The 19,552-nt window shown below is 44.6% G+C and overlaps 1 protein-coding gene across 7 annotated transcripts in view; it reads left to right on the top strand.

Moving 5' to 3' along the window:
- HIPK2 (homeodomain interacting protein kinase 2) overlaps window positions 1-17,279 on the top strand; it is a 181,730-nt gene extending 164,451 nt beyond the window's left edge. For all 7 annotated transcript variants that reach the window (XM_073322961.1, XM_073322967.1, XM_073322985.1 and 4 more), the window contains 3 exons: window positions 11,717-11,964; window positions 12,995-13,155; window positions 16,284-17,279. In XM_073322961.1, coding sequence (XP_073179062.1) covers window positions 11,717-11,964; window positions 12,995-13,155; window positions 16,284-16,751 — 877 coding nt within the window. In that variant the 3' untranslated portion in view covers window positions 16,752-17,279. The remainder of the gene's footprint in view (window positions 1-11,716; window positions 11,965-12,994; window positions 13,156-16,283) is intronic.
- The last annotated feature ends 2,273 nt before the right edge of the window (window positions 17,280-19,552 follow it).

The following is a 19,552-nucleotide window of genomic DNA, read 5'->3' as shown; positions in this document are numbered from 1 at the left end:
CTCGCCTGCCTCAGGCCCCGTGTCCCTTTAACTCAGGGTTCTGCCCCCAGCAACACCCCCTTACTCTGGGACTCCCCTCTCAGGGGAACCCCCAATCCTCTATCCCCACCTTGCCTCACTGGGTACTCCCAGTCATCATCTAGCCCCCACTCACTGGGGAAAACTCTACAGTCTGTCATGGCCACTCATCATTGGCAAGGAGGTTAGGACCTGCTGCCTTTGCCTATCCCCAGGCTGCCCCTCTGCAGCCCCAGTACCTTTTGTAGGCCTTCATCAAGGCCTGCAGTCTCGGGGTTTACCCAGCACTGCTCCACTTCAGGTACCTCACTCTCAGGCAGCTACCCCTTCCCACTCCAGGACTTGAATGAGACTCCTAGAGCTCCTGGCCCTCAGCCCTTTTATAGGGCCAGCTGTGGCCTGACTGGGGAGTGGCCCCAGCTGTGGCTGCTTCCCCTAAGCAGCCTAGCTTTTGCCAGCCACAGCCCTCTCTGGGGCCGCTTTTACTATTGGCTCCCCCAGGCGCCGTCTCCCAGGGCTGTTTTAACTCCTTCAGGGCCGGAGCGGGGTGACCATCCCGCTACAGCACCCATTGGTTGCCTCAGCAAGGAGACAAAAAACAAGTGGACCGTGAAGACTGAACTTCCCTCTTCTCATAGAATTGGTCAACCCAGTCACAGCAGATGCAGTGGTACAGGGAAACTGCCTTTGCTGTTCTTGTTCCATGGATAAAGAGAGGACTTCTTTATCCAAGGCTCTCATTTCAGGACCTTTCCTCACATGCGCACAGTGAAAGCCTGAGCACTCTAAGCTTTCCCATCCTACATCAGTCACAAAATGTCAGTCTGTTTTAGGAACTGCAGAGAACTAGCCTTGCAAATAGCTGAATAATTACAGAATCTTTGTGCTACTAACTCAGCTGCGAATTTGCTAACCTTATCCCTTCAATAATAAAAGATAAAATTACAGCATCTTTATTTAGAACCTGCTCCACGGCAGATTGGCCTTCAATCATTTGAGATATCTATATCTCTGAATCTCAATACTGTGATGATTATTAGTAGTGCACTGAAAATGTGTACAGAACAAATGAGATGGTGCCTACCTCCGTGAATTTACAACCTTGTATAGAGAAACCAGGCGTCACAGGGCTTTATTTTCAGAGGTTCTGAGCACTCATATGATCTCAGTTGGGGTGGTGGAAGCTCAGCACCTCTCAAAATCAGGCCTGTCATGTACCAGATGACTGGAAAGATGGAGAGATCACAAAGCAGAGCTGGATATTTTACAATGTTTTTTGTAAATAATTATTATAACAGTTCTTTGGTCAGTTGGTTTCACAGAAGAAGTGTATTTCAGGAAAGAATTTGGAAGAGAGGGTGGAAGCCAGGTGCAGTAAGAGAAAGGTATTCCAACCATTGGCGATATCATGGTAGAAGGTACAAAGATGAGAGTGGGAGAGGGATACAAAGGGAAGCTGAGAGGCCTGGCCGGGGGAAGAGAGGAGATTGGAGAGGTAAAGAGGTGTGGATTTCTGCAGGGCCTAAAAGTTTAGAACAAGAAGCCCTGAAGGGATGGTTAAGAGGACAGCGATCCACAGAATGAAAAATCTGAGAGAACCCCTCGCCTAGTCCAGTCCCCCAGAATCTATCTAGAAGAATGCTACAGTCTTCCAGGATTATTGGAATGGCAGACCAGAAAGATTATCTGGATTGGAAGGGAACAAGTTGGAAGCTGGAGGATGAGGGGGAGAGGCAGTTGCAGTAGTCCAGATGAGAGATGACCAAGGCCTGGATAAGGAGTGGAAAGGATGGATTTTAGAGATGGTGCTAGATTCTGCCAGGTTTTTTCTTTGGGAACAGCCAATACTGTAGGGACAAGGAAAGAGAAAAGTTGAAAACTAATGTTGTGAGGCTTAGTGAACAAGAAGGTGGTGGGACCGTCAAGGATGGAAAATGGAGAACTCAGGAGAAAGAATGGGGATGGAGTTTTCATCATGTTACATTTTGAACTGGAAGCACAGTATCCATGCTAGTGTGTGAGGGAGACAGAGGAGAGGCTGGATGAGAAAAGCAAAGGTCCAGGGAGAAGAGACAGTGTTAGGAGATGCCAGCATGGAAGAGTATATGAAGTTTCCAAGGGATAACTTGTAAAGGGAAAATAGGAGTGGGCTGAGGACGGAGGCCTCAAGGGCACTGGCAGAGAGCAGGCAGAGGAGAAGCTCCAAACTAGGGCTAGGTGAATAATCAATTTTTCTGTTTGGCCATTGAACCAAATAATAATAATAATTTTAAAAAAGGTTTTGGATTGGACTGCAACATTTTTGTTTGTTTTTCTCTAGGAAATGAAAAATTGGAAAAACTACATTTCAGATCAAACTAAACATTTTGTTCTACCCAAAATTTGTTTTTGTTTCATTTTGGTTTTAGGGTTTTAAATATTTTTAATTTTTTTTAATTAAATTGAGGGAAATTCTGAAACAAAATGTCTTTCTCAAATGAAAAATCAAAACATTTCATTTTTGAAATGCTGAAACAAAATGTATGGATGTTTCTGATTCAACCTGAATCTGCATTTTTTGTTGAAAAAACTATTCACATAAAAAAATTCACCAGCTCTACTCAGAGCAGAATGATTGGAGAGGCAGGGAAGGGCCAGAGTCACAGAAGCAGAGGGAGAAGAGAGTCCAGGATGAGGGAGTTATCTTCTGTGAAAGCATCAGAGAGATTGAAGTCAAGTTGCTTGGGACCCTTTGGCATGGCCAAATCTAGGGCTAGATCCTCAGCTAGTGTAAAACAGAGTAGTTTTATTTGAGTCAAGTGAGCTCTGCACCAGCTGAGGATCTAATCTGTAGTGTGCTGTCTGAAGTTTGTTACCTTTAGCTAAGTTTCTCCTCCTCATCTTTCTTGTGTCTCTCAAAGAAAGATGGGAATTCAAATTAAATATATGTGTTTGATGGGAGAGAATGGCCAATTATACAGGACTGTACAATAGGGGCTGCAAATTGGCCTAAAATAAAATTGTAACACTTGGAAATCCTGCAAAGGCTTTACTGGACTCGTATGTATTTGTGGAAATTTTAGCGCAACGATGAGTGCTGGTAGCATGAAAGCCAAGGGGATAACTTGGCACACGTTATTTGGCAATGTCCTAATATTAGACACTTTTGGTCAAATGTTACAGAATTAGTATGAGATCATAATTTGCTAATTGAGTCAGAACTAACGGTCTGTCCCAAAGCTCATTGATGTCAGTGAAGTCTTTCCATTGTCTTCCCTGATTTTGGATTAAGCCCTAAATTTATTACATGATTTTCCTTGAGACCCTGGGACTAGAAAGTTGTCTTCTCCCCCCCACCCCCACCCCAAAATTTAAATAAATAATTTTTCAGGTGTCCATGGTTGTGCAAAGAGGTTGATCCTTAGCAGATAAAAAAGTTCTTATGTCCCCATTTTAAAAGACCGGTAATATTGACATGGACAAAATTGTCCCACCTGCATATATTGGGCCTGATTCTCAGTTATGCTGAGGCCCCTTCACCGTGCTCTGGCAGAATAAAGGAGTCTCAAAGTGAGAGTTTACTCCTACTTTAAGGCGCTTCTGCAATGCTAGGGCCGTACAAAGTGGCTTTCTAATAAAGGAGGGTCAGACCCTTTATTTGTAAGAATAAGGAGAATTCCACATGTTATGGGAAGAATTTCTTTCCTATCTAATGAAAAACACAGGTGTGCAAGTGAAAGTTTTGAGATGTCGCCAAGGCGGTGTAACAGGCAATCCAGGACTTTGTTTAATTCTTTTCTTCTGTGTATTTTACATTGTTGATAGGTATAGCTTTGTATAATGATCTAAAAATCAATAGATATTTTAAAAAATTGTTAATCCCCCCGTTCTCAGAAGCAGCAGGGAGCTATAAAGTTTCCATGGGAAGTCCTATGGGTCTTTGGAAGCATGTGGCTTCCAATGTAGTATTACAAAAGAGTGCCACCTACTGGAGACTGGTATTAACGTCCTTGCCATAAATTACAAGGTGCCACAAGTACTCCTTTTCTAAAGAGAAGAAGACAGGTTTCAGAGTAGCAGCCCTGTTAGTCAGTATCCGCAAAAAGAAAAGGAGGACTTGTGGCACCTTAGAGACTAAGGTATGCTCAAACAAATTGGTTAGTCTCTAAGGTGCCACAAGTCCTCCTTTTCTTTTTAAAGGGGAGAAGAGTTAAGCTTGTACAAGATCTTTACCACCAAGAGATCTCTAGACGGCATTCTCAGTTCATTGTCTTTTCCAAAGCAACTTCCCTGAGCTCAGCATGCTTAGGTGGGAAAAGATGAGCTGTGCTGTGCTGTGCTAAAGAACAGCAGTTCTGTGAGTTATTTCTCTGGAGAGAGAAGTTTAGGTCCCACTGGTTTCTCTGGAGGCATGAGGAAGTTCAAAACAGAATTTAGATTTTACAGATTTCTTATGAATTGAGAGACTTAGCATTTTTGTAAGTTTCTGTAATAAAGTCCTCCAATTCTATGGCAATGGAAGGCAGCCAGCCAGATTGACAGCTAGCATTCCTCACTCACAGTCGCCTGAGCTGTGTAGCCCCTCCATAACTTTTCATTTTGTAGGTTCTTTTTTTAGGTGTACATACTCAGCTGATTAAATACTTCTGAAGTTAACAGGGGAAAAATAAAACAGCTTAAATATAGAACAAAAGCACAAATGCATCTTGGGACGAATAAATTATGGATATAAGCGAGAGAGAGAATGTGTGCGCTGCTCATGAATGAATGACACACAGGACGAGGCCAGCGGTAATAGCAGCAGGAGGTATAATTTCACATGCCGCTAACTCTAGCGTAGCAGAGCATGGCAGGAAGAAGTGATTGAAAGGAGGGCAGTGAGGAGGTGCCCTTCGTGACTTTATAACAACAAAAACAACCACCCTCACAACAATTTTCTAAAAAGAAAACACTGATGATTCCTTGGCTTAGAAGGGGACTATTTAAAAGAGAAAAGAAGCAGCGGTTGTACCCACAAGGAAGCATGAGATCCTTTCACCTCCCAGTTGTCATCCAGGCCAATGGGGGCTGCGGGAAGTGGCATGGGCCGAGGGATGTTGCCGATCCCTGGTATAAAGCATAAAGCAAAAAAAGTACTGTCTAATTTATATACACATCAGCACTTGGGATGAAATCATGTCCCCATTAAAGTCAAGGGCAAAACTCTTATTGACTTTAATGGGGATACGATTTCACCCTTAGTATTTAATATATAATGGTATTATTATTAATGCTGTTATACATAGTCATCACATTGACTAATCACAATCATCAGAGAACAAAGTTAGAATTCGTATCCTTTCTCTAAAACAAGTAAATAAATAAACCATCCCAGGCAGCTAATGCTTGAAATAACAGCCAGCAGAAGCTCTCTCACCAGGCCTGCAGTAGCAGAACCATTACACACTGCTAAATGCTTTAGCAAGTCTAACCAATTTATTTGAGCATAAGCTTTCGTGAGCTACAGCTCACTTCATCCGATGAAGTGACCTGTAGCTCACGAAAGCTTATGCTCAAATAAATTGGTTAGTCTCTAAGGTGCCACAAGTCCTCCTTTTCTTTTTGCGAATACAGACTAACACGGCTGCTACTCTGAAACTTAGCAAGTCTGACTCCCTCCAGTAGAGGGGAGTGATGAACACACATACAGCTCATTGTGTACCAAGTTCAAGTGCCGGGTTAGGTCTCAGACAAGTGAAGACAGATCCAGTAGGCTCAACATCATTTCTAATGAATATTTCTCATTTCCACAAGCACGGACTGTGCAGTTCTGCGTGATGCACCAAGAGAGGTGAAACGAGAATAGCAGGACATGTCAGAGGTCCGGCAGCCACGTAGCCAGGTGGAGGGAACGGGGGGAGCGATCCAAAAGAAAGGCTCCACCCACTGCGGTGCTTTTACTCACCCGGCGGCGCTCCGGCGGCAGGCCCTCACTCGCTCCGGGTGTCTTTGGCGGCACTGCAGCTTCCGCTGCCGAGGTGCCGCCGAAGACCCGGAGCGAGTGAAGGTCTTGCCACCGAAGTGCCGCCGAAGACCCGGCGTGCCGCCGGGTGAGTAAAAGCGCCACAGCAGGTGGTGCCTTTTTTTTTTTTTTTGGATCGCTCCCCCTGTTCCCTCAACGGGAAAATTCAGAAGGCGCCAAGACACTGACAAGGCGCCACTTGTGCTCAGTGGGGAAGCGGCTGCTGCCCCGCTCCCCCGCTAGCTACGCTACTGAGGTCAGGTGAGGAGGTGGAATGGCAAAGATACATAAGGTCCCAGCACTGAAATAAGTGGCAAGTCATGTTTCAGTGTTAGGGGATTTCAGCCTTGGGCGTGGGAGTTCCTTAGTTTTTGTGGGTTTATGTGGATAAACTTTCTTTGCATAGGGATTATTGTGGTTCATTCTGAAGTGGCAACAATTCAGAAAACTGCAAGTTATTGGGCCTTCAGAGCCATAGAAGAGAGCTGTTGTAGGCTTAGCCCAGTTCTGTGCATTGGGCCATGTCAGAATGTACCATGATGTGGTTTCTGGAGAGGTAAGGTGGTATGGTGTAAATGCCCATGAACCAAAAGGTCTGTTTGTGCAATGACTGCCATTTTTGTCAGCCCTAGGGCCTGAACCAGGGAGCCTCCACAGCTGGAAGCATGAGTTGCTACAGTTTGAGCTAAGGAGCCAGACTCTCAATCTGAGAGCTGTAACAGGCCCTGACACATACTGACCAACGTGTTACATTTGCATCTTCTGGGACTTGATATTCTCAGTTAGGAAAAGAAGATCTTGGTCATGAAAAACTGTCAGTCCTAAAAGACTTAGGGCCCGATCTTCAGTGGGTAGAACTCTGCTTCTCTGGAGCAATGTTGATTTACACAGGCTGCAGTGCCAGCCCTTAGTACTGTGGTCCCCAAACTGGGGGGGCACGCCCCCCTTGCGGGGGAGTGGAGGAACATTCAGGGAATAGCATGGCAGGGCCAGGGAGAGCCTCCATGGGAGATAGGGAGGGAGTGCTCCAACCCTGGCCTCACTCTTCCCCCAACCCCAGTCAGCCCCCAGTCCTGCTCTGTCTCCAGACCCATGCCAGCCCCCATGGGGGGGCGGGTAGGGAGCGCCACACTTCCAGCCCTGTGCCGCCCTGCCCCAGATCAGCTCCACCCCCAAACCCATTCAGCCCCCAGTCCTGCACTGCCTCCAGGCCCACTCCACCCCAACCTTGCTTTGCCCCCAAACCCCGCTCTACCCCCAGCAACAGCTCCACTCCGCCCCCTGCTCCATCCTCATTCCCTCTCCACCCCCAGCACATCCCAGCTTCACCTCTAGCCCCAGCTCCTTCCTCCCGCATCCCCCGTGCTGCCCACAGCTCCGCCTTCAGCCCAGGTTCCACTGCTGAGGGAGCCTTGGCAGTGCAGTACTGGGGGGGCGGGGGCAGTGCAGACAGATTCTGTTACTGGGAATGTTTGCACATCACTGCCCCTGGGGCAGATCACAACACCATTTGGCCAGGCTGCCCCCCACGCCCCATCTGCCTTCATACCTTCTCCCAGTGCACCAAGCATCTTCCCTTTCCTCCTTCAAATCCCTTCTGAAACCCCACAAGCCTTGCTATGCTGATCTCCTCTTGGAAAAGGGGCCTGGTTCTTTCTCTCAGCTGCACCCAGGCCATTTTGATGGAAGTCACTGGAAGCTGTCCATGCATGTTTGAGAGCACAGACATGCTCAGGGTCTCCATACCTCTTGGACGTGAACTGTTCTGTGGTCTGAGTTTGATCTCAAGCTCTGTAGGGCAGAGCACTTGTCTTTCTATGCACCTGGTAAAAACACTAGGCGTACATATAGGGATTTATAATTAATAAAGAATAGTCATCTTAAAAGGCAATTTTTGCAGGTGCTACAGTAAGAGCAGCATGACCGTGCAGAATGGAGTCCTGGCTGCAGAATGGATATTTTGTTAATCTGTGAGGGTGGACTGCCACCCCTCTCAAGACTGCATGCCTGGGCTACTGTGACTGCAGCAGGGAGAGCTGCTGTCCAGGCAGCAGCCATGAATATACACAGGTGTAATAAGAAGGGTGCAGGGCAAATCAATGTTTTTAACTGTGTTTCTGAATAACCTGGAACTTCCACAGAAAGCTGCAGTTGTGCTATAGAAATACAGAAAGCCTGCCAAGTAGGCTACCTTACTGGCGTGTGACAGGGTGCAGAGGCCCTCTGATTTTCAGTGAGCCAGGAATTAACACCCCTTCCCAGATTCATGTAGGTCTGCCAGGTCTAGTCCTGTAACACAGCAGATCATGGACTAAATGCCCATATCTGACTCTCATGAGAAATCAGAAGGGAGAATAACCACTTGCTAGTTGGAAGGCTTTGAGAAGGGAGAGCTCCTGTGTGGCCTCAGTTTCAGGGTGGGATTTTCAAAAGGCCTGTTGAAATAGGTGCCTGACTTTAAATCTGAGAGTAGTCCCACTGAAATCAATTTATTTTCAGTGTAAGTTGGGCGGCTAACTCATTTAGATGCTTTTGAAAATCCCATCCTGAATCTCTTTGACCCCACTTCAGAACGGTACTTAAGCAGGTACCTAGTTGTAAATATATGAGTAGTCCCATTTGGCTTTTCTGTGTTCTCTAGGGAGAGATGTATGGGCTCTAACAGTGATTATAGTTATTAACTTTTATCAAGCAAATCAACTTGGATTTTCAGTGGGACTACTCATTTTCTTAAAGTTAGGTACCTTACTGAATGGTTAGGCCATGATCCTGCAAACATTTACGTATGTGCTTAACATTACTACCTGGAGTCATCCCATTGACTTCATTGGCACTACTTATAGTGGTAAAGTTAAGCAGATGCATAAGCGTTCGCAGGATTGGAGCTTTAGTCTCGCTCAGTTCCCCGTCTGTAAAATGAAGATCATAATACTCCTCCCTCTCTTTAGAGGGCTGGGGTTTTGTTCATTTTATATGTTTGATTTCTAGTGCACTTGATTTTCTTATTGTAATCAATGCACCTCGAGGAGGAAAACTTTGCTGATGGAAACACAGTTCTTTCCTTGATGATGCCAGCTTACATCCTGTAGCAAAAGAAAATAACTAAACACTGTCGTTATTGTTGTTATTTGTAATAGGAAGAGGCTGGTGGCCCCAGCCTTGTTCCGCTAGGCAACGTACCAACATCTAACAACAAGATGACTCTGCCTTCAAGATCTCTCAATCAAAATGGCATAAAATATGAAAATTCTAGAATAATAAAACACAGAGATTTCATGTCTAGGAAAAAGTGCACTTCCATTCCCACAGCTGAGCCCCTTGCATACCAAGTATCAGCCAGGAGCAAATGTTTATAGCTCAGCCACTAAGTCCCATATGTAAGGAAGGAGCTATAAAAGAAATGCAGTCAGAACCTTATCAGTTGTCAGAGCACAGTTCAGTGACTTGATTTTTCTTTATAAAATGTAATAACACTCAGTGTTGGAGAACAAACGTCTCTCTTTCACAGGCAGCAGAGGGCAGTTGCAAAGGGCAAATATTACAGATACTCGTAAATGTGAAATTACAGCATTTCTATTAGGCAGATGGAATATTGATGACAGAGTCATTTTTATCAGCTTAATGTTCTTTCTCGCAGCACCATATCAAAACTGTTACATCTTCCTTCAAATAAGTCAGTTGTCATTCTAAGTCACGCCATTATTCTCTCCATTTCAAACACAGCACCCTGTCCGTCTCTTGATGGAAGAGGGGATTAAATTGACAGTCTGTTACTGCAAGCCCTTTAAAAGAAGTCCTTTACTCGTGGGAGGAGTGGATTCAATTCTGTGCTCTACCCCAGGCTTCCTTTGTGATCACTTAATCTCACTGAGCCTCAGTTCCCCATCTGTACAATGGAGTCACCATTCCTCCCGCCCTTTATCTGTCTTGTCTATTTAAATTGTAAGTGCAGAACGGGGACTGTCACTATGTGTTTTCTACAGTGCCTAGAACAATGAGGCTCTAATCTAGGTCTGGGCTTCCTAGGTGCTCCTTTAATCATCATAAAGCCTTTGAAATCTGTGTGGAGCTCCCTGAGTAAGGATTACTCGCCTGAGAAAGCATTGCAGAATCAGGCACTGGAAAATTTGGTTTTTAAAGCAGCACATTAGTGGACATTTCACTTGAAGGACAAAAAATGAAATAAAAGCTTTTCAAACCCAAGAAGCAAAGGGAAAGCTGGGCAGTTGCCACCCAGGAAGGCTGCTGGAAAGGCTCTTTATCAGTGAAATGTGGTGAAATCAATAATGCTGCTGAAGAGGCGTAGCTCACTTTTTCTTGCACTGTTAAATAAATAAATAAATACATGCACAAATAAATAAAAATTGCCTGCAATGCAAGCTGGTCTGGAGGTCTGCAGCATTTGCCTACAGTAACTGGGATAGCTAGTAATGCTGAGACAAGAGGGCAAAATGCCCACCTGTGGCTGAATCCAGAATAATCAGATCCTCTCTTGAGTTAACAACATGTCAGAGAAGGGATTGAACTGAGCCTCAATGGGGAAGGGAATAAAGTGGAAAAAAGAGTTGTGCTCAAGAGGTTAAGAGATGTACTGTTATTTCTATATGGTGTTTTTGTTCCTGTTGGGACTGTTTCCACTACTGAGTCTAATTACTTAGCTCTTTATGCGCTATCCATTTCTTTTCATCATTTTAAAAACTTCAGTTGCCATAACAACATAATGCAATCAGTGAAACATAGCAGCTATTTTCTGTAGTCAAGGTCTGTGCGCTGTCAAGGATATGAGCCATTTAAGCAAATCTTCTCCCTCTCTCCCATCCCCCACCTCGCTCTCTTTTTTCTCTAAACAAGCTCATAATGGGAAGGATAAACCATCAGGAATAATTAGACACAGTAGTGGAGCGAATCCCAACAGCGCGGGTGCAGTCTAGCCTAATGAACTTCTAGCAATAATCCTGGAAATGTTGATGTTGATGTTCCTTTTTAATCACTTCTTTGATGCTGTAGATAGATTAGGTGCAGCAGGACCTCAGTAATTCGCATTAATGTCAGGAGACCTGTTGTGAATTACTGAATGTTGCAAATTAACAAGTAAGAGAATAAAACCCAAGGATTCTGCATAGCAAAATATATATTGTTCATTTTCTTCAGCTGTCCTTTCGTTTCAAGTATGTATGAATATATATGCTGTATAGTGCATTAGTAAATATAAAGTTGTATATTTTGTAAAAATGGAATTTTAATCATATGAAACCTCACTGTAACATCTATTATTAAATTTTTGCTGTGGGAGGGAGGGAGACACTGCATTTCTGTGTGAGTGGTAAGAAATGCAACTTAGTGTAGTGTGATCTACTGAGCTTCTCCTGCTGAGAGGTAGTAAATAGCTTGGAAATAAGTCTAGCAGGCTGTGTGAGCTCTATTCTAAGGTGTGCATGTAAGCTCAATTATAAGATCCAGACTCAGGATTTTACTCAGTCCTTGCTCAGACAAAACTCACGTGACTTCAGTGGAGGTTTGCCTGAATAGTAAGAAGTGAGTTCAGGAGCACAGGATTTGGCTTAGGTGGCCCTGATCTGGCAAAGCACTGAAGCACATGCTTCACTTTAAGCCTGTGAGCACCCCGGTTGTTAAAGGAGCAGGCTGAGGATGGAATGGAATGTTGGTATTCAGACAATTCTTGCCTATTCACTATCTTCCATGTTGTTTGATTTTCAGCACCCTATCCAAGCAAAGAAAAAACGTCATCAGCTGTGTCACAGTGCACGATTCACCCTACTCCGATTCCTCCAGCAACAACAGCCCCTATTCAGTGCAACACCGTGGGGCACACAATAATGGGAACACCTATGATACAAAAGGGGTACCAGAGACCCACTACAATGGGAACCCCCGAACTATAATCGTGCCACCACTGAAAACCCAAGCCAGTGAGGTGTTGGTGGAATGCGATAGCCTGGTACCAGGTAAATTGCACTTCTTCCCTCAAGAAAATAATAACAAGAAATAAACAACAATCTTGGAAGAATCTCACTCTTCGGGTTCTTTAAAAAATAGATGCTATGCACCTTCTCTCCCCCAACACGCCTGGCACAGCTGTTCTTGGGAGGCGTGGAGCATTATTAACATGTTGCACGGAGGCACTTCAGTGTAGCTGGGAGTCATAAGGGCTACGTTTTTTCTCGGTTACATCAGCGATTGTCGGAGAGCAGAATTTGGCCCCTAGTGCAGACATTGATATCGAGGGCCCTTACACCAGCTTGAGCCAGGCTTGCCATGTAAGGTTATATATTTATTCAAAAATGGGCAAGAGTTCCTTAGATTGAAAGCTTTTTTTTTCATCCAAACCTGCTAACGTTTCTGGGGGAACAGGCTCCCCTGGACTGGGTGTGTCAGGTTCGCTCACCCACCTTCAGAGCCTCCGCTGTTCTGGAAAACACGCCGGATCAAAAAGGGCTTTCTTCTGTGGTTCCTGCCTCCTGGCGCCGTGTTCGGAGCTGTGTGATTGTCCTTTTGTTTCATACATTGCAGTTGCGAGACTGTGCACCAAGGTGCAGAGCGTGGGCTCTCCCTTGTTCTCCCTCCCTATTCACAGTGAGGCTGGCCAGGTTAAGGGTTTTCCTTGCTCTGCATTCCAGGCCTCTATCTTTTCCTTTCTCTCCTTAGCATCTGCCCACTCGCCTCCTGCCAGTCCCCAAGCAGAACACTTTCTGGCACTCCTGTGGGTTCTGTAAACCAGCCTCCAGACCCAGTTAGAGATTCACATAGTGGAGTTTGTATTGTTGCCTTGGGGGCAACTGGCAGGCCCATGTTTGTGAGCTCCCAGAGGTACTGTTAGGTAAGTACCTTCCTATAGCTAGGAGGAGCCATTTTCAATGCACCCTTTCTTATGCGCCTCTTTCCACAGGCCACCCAGAGACGATTCAGTGAGGGAAGGGTTGGTTAGATGATGTAAGACATTATTTAAGAACAAATGTGTTTTCTTTGCTGTCACAGTCACCACCAGTCATCATTCATCCTCCTACAAGTCCAAGTCCTCCAACATCGTGACCTCCACCAGCGGTCACTCTTCAGGGAGCTCGTCTGGAGCCATTGCCTATAGGCAGCAGCGGCCAGGACCACATTTCCAGCAGCAGCAGCCTCTTAATCTCAGCCAGGTAAGGAACCTGGGAAGGAGGCAGCAAGTAGGCCCCACAAAAATGTGCCATCTAATGTGTATTTTGACATAGTATCTTCCTTATGTAACCCACACCCACTCAGTGTAGTACTCTTTTGCCCTCTAGTGGTGTGTAGGACAGAGTTACGTCTTTCAGCACAGAGAAGAGGGGCTCATGCTTTTAGAACCAGAAGTCCCCAGTTCAATTCCCACTGCTAACAATCCACACAGGGTTGCACATACATTGAACATACAAATTATCTGAAAAGTCAAAACGTTTAACCTTGAGAGAAAAGAGAAGTAACATTGACAGGCAGGTCTGTGTGCTGATTATAGGGGAGAATGGAGGGGGAGGGTATACGAAAGGGGTGGGGATTCATCTCAATTATAGTCAGATGTCAAGACAAAACCTTTCGAGTGAGGTTTGAAGGGAGGGTGTGACTGGCTGTTGGGGTGGAAGACATTTCCATTCAGAGGTGACAAGTGGAGTGGGCATACAAATTGTGGCCAGCCAGAGATGTAGTGTAGTCAGAAGTCCATTTCAAGATCACTTAATCTGGGCCAAGATTTAGGCAGTCCCTGGTGGGTGACAGCAGGCTGTACCAGATGTGTCTCTGAGTCAGAGCCGGAGAAGCCCGGTGCTGCCCAGCAGTCTCAGTAAGAATATTCTTTGAGTTTACTACATCTGAGACCCATCTTGTCTCTATTGCGAGGTAATGGCAGTCAGGAGGGGACAGCAAAGATGCCAAGATTTCAGGAGTGGGAAGCTCTGAGAACTCAGAGGGCAGTGTTGACTTTGATACAGAGCTGAATAAAAGAGAAGCTGTTCAAAAAATGATAACATTTTCTGGCAAAACCCGTGTTTCAAAATTTAGCTGAAAATTTGAAAAAAATTGACTAGCTCTAAATTAAAAGTGAGTGAAACTGGTGAAAAGTGGAGATGATGGGATCCTGTTTACAAGAATGAGAGTGTAGTTTGGCTGCAGCATTCTGGACCCTAAAGATTACACAGGAATGATTTAGGAAAATGATAAAGGAGAATTGGAAAATAGAAGTAAGAAAGATGGGACAGTGTCATTCTTGTTTGGCAATTGTTTTCTAATTCCTGTTTTCTTGGTTATTTAATACTTTGACTGCCAGATTGCACAATAGTCATAACTGACTGAGGAAGCGCTTTGGCACCATCATGCAATGTAAGGAACCAGCTTAGAAAATTCCTAGTGTTTGGGAAGAACATATCTTCTCTCCTAAGGCAAGAACAGCAGTTACCTTTGTTCAAGAAGTTACAGCTGATTACATAAGAGTTCTGAGAGAGGAAAGTCTTCAGGATTTGTTGGGGCTCAGGGTTGCTGGGGGTGTATGTTAGGCTTCCAACCAAGGAAATGAAAGCAGCAAAGACCACCGTTATTAAATCAATACATAAATCAATACAACTGCCTCTGCCCATGCTGGACTCCAGGGCTTGCAGTTCAGCAGCTTTCATCAGTGTTAAATTCACTGTCAAATTTTAAAAAGATTTGTCTGAATCTAGCCATGGATCTCATAGTAGAAATTCTTACTGCATCACTGCGATGCAAGGTTGTGGGAGTCTTACTGGTAGCTGCCCTTCCAGGCAATGGGGAGTGCGGTCTTATAATATTCTCTGGAGAACTGCTGTGGTGGACCGATGGAACATAGGTTTTGGAGGGACCCTGTGCAACCCTGCTACTTCCAAGGGAAGTTTACTGTGACATTGAGAATTTGAGGAGGAGGGGAAAAACACATGAGAAATTGTGACCCCAAAACCCCTCAGAATCTCCTGATCCTGGTGTGTCCATTCTGGCTTGTCAAAGAATGTCATGTGAGGTCTTAAAAGAAAGCCAGGATCATGATGGTCATTAATAGCATTGTGAAATGTATGTACAGACACTGTGTAAGGAGTTATGTCCGTATACTGGAAATATGTTCTGAAATCTGTATCAAGGCAGAGTTGACAGACAGGTTTTCTGTCAGACAAAAGATGTTTATTGACTTATCTCTCTGTCTGCATGTAAATTAAGCATTGTAAGCCAACACAAAGGAAGCCCTATTTACATATGAAATCAGTGGGTGACGCACTGGAGAATAAGTCACAGGGCTTTATCCTGCCTCTGGGTACAGACAATGAACTTTGGGAGAGATAAGGAGAAGGCTAGAAAGGCAGCCCTTTATCTGCACCTAGGAAATAATTAGGCAGTGTGATTGTATTCCTGAAAATGGGATCACAACTAAACTTGATTGGTTGAAATGCTGCAAGGGTCATGTGAGGGGAGGTTAAATTCTTTAGACAGAAGGTTAGCCTGTTAAGTTTAGTCTCTAGAAACCTGGTAGCCCTTTTGTTTCCATTATCCTTACTGTCTCTCACTCTCAAATCTTTGATGATAACCTTATTGTTATTTTCTATACACATATCTCAGTGCTGTGGTATTATACCTGATCCTGAGTTTAGGGTTCAAAAAAGAAGTAGCTAAGTTCATGGAGGATAGGTCCGTCAATGGCTAGTAGCCAGGATGGCAGGGATGGTGTCCCTAGCCTCTGTTTTGCCAGAAGCTGGGAATGGGCGACAGGGAATAGATAACTTGCTGATATCCTGTTCTGTTCATCCCCTCTGAAGAACCTGGCATTGGCCACCGTTGGAAGACAGAATACTGGGCTAGATGGGCCTTTGGTCTAACCCAGTGTGGCCGTTCTTATGAGTGGAATCATTCAAGCTGGTGTGCACTCTGTTCTCTTGGGGACAGCAGACCTGGTATTTCTGTGGGTGTTCAGTGGAGAAAGAGCTGAACTCTACAGGGGAACGCTTCAAAGGGGTTCAGAGTCTGGGGTGCCCCTATTGTTAACCTTCAAGGAAAAAAGGAAGGGCTGGCATAACCCAGAGGCGAGTGCTTGGATTGTGAACAGGCTGGAGGTGTCAGGGAGCAGACTCCCACTCAAGCATAAGCAGGTCTTCCCCCTGGAGGCAGGGAGCTAACAAGGTGACTTGTACTCCTGGGTGCCTCGAGAACCATCACAGAAATCACCTTGGCTCTGGAAGGAGCTCACTCCAGGGCCTAGAGGAAAAGAACAACCTGTTGTCCTCTAACTGTCCTGTATTGTGCTCTCTTTGTGCAGGCCCAGCAGCACATCACGACTGATCGCGCAGGGAGTCACCGGCGACAGCAAGCCTACATCACTCCAACAATAGCTCAGGCTCCGTACTCCTTCCCACACAATAGTCCCAGCCATGGTACGGTCCACCCCCACCTGGCTGCGGCGGCAGCGGCTCACCTTCCCACCCAGCCCCACCTCTACACGTACACCGCCCCTGCTGCTCTGGGTTCCACAGGCACCGTTGCTCACCTGGTGGCCTCCCAAGGGTCTGCTCGTCATGCTGTGCAACACACCACTTACCCGGCCAGCATTGTCCACCAGGTTCCTGTCAGCATGGGCCCTCGGGTTCTGCCATCACCCACCATCCACCCAAGTCAGTACCAGGCTCAGTTTGCCCATCAGACCTATATCAGTGCTTCTCCCGCTTCCACAGTCTACACTGGATACCCACTGAGCCCCACCAAGGTCAACCAGTACCCTTACATCTAAACACTGGAATGAGAGAGAGAGAGAGAGAGAGACCCGCAAAGAGGGAGTGAGGTGGCTGTTTTTATACTGAAGAACATGACAAACAATGCAATGGGAGGCTCACTTGAAACTTGAACGAAGGAGACTTTAAGGGAGAAATGAGAAAGGAAAGAAGGAAAGAACTAATTCTACACTTTTTATTTAAAAAAAAAAAGAAAAAGGAAAAAAAAAAAAAGAGTGAGAAAAATAAAACAAATACAAAACCATTCTGCACCAAACTAGAGGGGGGGAAACAGATGGACCCAAAGTGGGTCCTGTTTTTGGAGAACTTCACCAATAGACTTTTAAAGATTATTTTAATCTGATAATGAGCTACATTTAGGAATTTGTTGTCCAGAACACCTAAAACAAAATACATTAGATTTTTAACCCAATAAATCTACGGATTAGGGATTTATCCAGAATTTCAAAGGGATAATGCCCCATTTTTGCACTGGTCTCTGTAACCCAAAGGTGTGTGAAGTGTTTTCCATGGGGAAGGTAAAGGGAGGGGAGTGGACAGGGGTAGAGGGGGGGAAGGGAAGGATTGTTCCATCACTCTAAATTTCAGACCTAGCACTGATACGCTTAAAACGTTTACACACAAACAAGAATACGCACCATTTGTCAAGATCAGAAGCATTTGGAGCTATTTTTCCCTTTCTGTGAGCACCCTGGATAAATCCCTGAGAAATGTTATTCTTAAAAAATGTCTCTAATAGTGTATGTTAGATTTCAGTTTCTTTATTTTATTTTATTTGGAAATTTTCTTTTTAATCCCCAGCTCTTTTAGTGTAGGAGTAGAAAATTTCGCTGGCCCCTTGGTAGAATGTAGCACTATACAGTACGTACACCCTTTTTACTATATTGTGTTGAACTTCAATGATACCAATAGACTATTCCTCAATGTGATTGCACAAAAACAAAAACAAAAAAAAAACAAAAAAAACAAAAAAATATAACATAGGCATGTAACAAATGTGATTGTCCAGGTATGTATGTGTGTGTGTGTGTGTGTGCGCGTGTGCTGATGCTGCCTTCTCTCTGTGGTGTGTTCCTCAGCACAGCCATTACAACTGTCACAGTCTTAGTTTTACATCATTCCCTTGTAGTGCCTTACCGAACTACAGATGCGGTTTAAGGGTTTACTTCCACTGGTACTCCTAGAAACTGACTGAGGCTAGTCAGAATTTCATCTGAGCTCTTCTTTTGTGGTGGTGTTGATTTTCTTCTTCGAGGTTATTTTTCTGCCCCTGTTGTTACTCTTTAGTCATTTGCCGATGTGCAGGGGTCAGGAAGGCTTGTGGGGGCTAGAAGGACATACCCCAGATATCTGTTTAACAATGTACAGGCTAGAAGTGACCAGATTGGTCATGAGACCCAAATGTAGCTGCCCAAAGAGTCAAAGGTTTTGTTTTTGGGTCTGGGTTTTTTTTTCCCCTTTGGGAATAAAAATTTCCCTATCAGTAGTTTAATTCTCATTCTGCTGTTTGCTAACATTCTTAGAGGATTAGAAGAACAGATTCCTCCCATCCTTGCTTTACAAAGCTCTAGTGCGTTACATTGCCTGAGTACTATGTCAGAGAGAAGGGGGAGTGGGGATTTGATCCATCAGAGGGGGAATGCTTAAGGACACTTCCAGTAGAATTCCATAGATGGGGGGGGGGGGAAAGAAAGCAAGAGAATGAGAGAATTCAGTCTAGAGAGTTAAACTCAGGTTTCCTGAGTGAAAAGAGAAAATTTTGAGACATCAAGGCCCTACCCATTGTAATGTAGTTCTGACCGTGTTCTTTCCCCTCCCTCATCCCATTTGTATAAAAGCTGTAGTAGAATGCTGTTTGAACTTGGTGAAAAAATTCTTGCTCTGGATCCTCAGCTTCAAAGGAACTCTAAACAGTCTTGTTTTCGGGTAGGTTTCCAAAGAGAGATTTTCTTATAGCTGAGAGGGTTTAGAGGGAAAGGGCGATAAAAATGGGTGCACCATTGCATCAATACTTAGAATTTCATATGTACTTGTGGTAGGGAGGGGAGAAGAGCCTAAGAAGAAGAAGGTTTGGTGGTGTGTTCCCATCAAAGATTAGGTCTGCATGGCCACTCAGTGCCACTATAGATCTACCTAAACCAAGAGCAAGGAGTGTTTCAAGGTTTACTGCAAGATGCTAGAGAATGGCAGGTCAATTGGCACAGTGAAGAGGGATGGATCCCGTGGATGGAGTTAAGGAAAAGGTCTCTCGAGAGAGAGAAACTGGCAAGATATGCTTGCAAGCACTGCTGTAATATCTGATCATGAGCATTTGTCCAGCCTTGAAGAAGGAAGGGATCTCAGTATGCATAGATTGGGCAAGATTATTTTATTTTGGCAAACCATCAAGTATCCCTCATGTTTGCCATTTCAGATTCATAAGCTATCCTTGCACTGTTTTATTTTACCATCTCTCCCTCGCTCCCACTAAATGTAATGTAAATCAGGATCTGATCTCTCAGCAGTCCATGCACCTTACATTCTTCCTTTAAAAAGACCACACTTTCCCATTTATCAAAGCCAGGAAATTCCCTATTCTCCCTGTACGTTTCCGTTGCATTCCTCTCATGTCCCATTGGTTCAGGAATGAAAGCGTCATGCTGCTTGTGTCATTAAAAGGAATAATATTGTTATTTTACTGTATGATTGTTCTGATTATTATTATTATTTTATTATTATATTTTACTCTGGGTTTTAATTGCACACGCATTCCTGCATCTTTGTGTTATTTTTCTCTTAGTATTATTATTGATGTTGTTTT

Source organism: Lepidochelys kempii, chromosome 1, assembly GCF_965140265.1.
Source record: "Lepidochelys kempii isolate rLepKem1 chromosome 1, rLepKem1.hap2, whole genome shotgun sequence".
Taxonomy (NCBI): domain Eukaryota; kingdom Metazoa; phylum Chordata; order Testudines; family Cheloniidae; genus Lepidochelys; species Lepidochelys kempii.
Note: the sequence above shows the minus strand (reverse complement) of the source record. Positions and strands in the feature narration are given on the sequence as shown.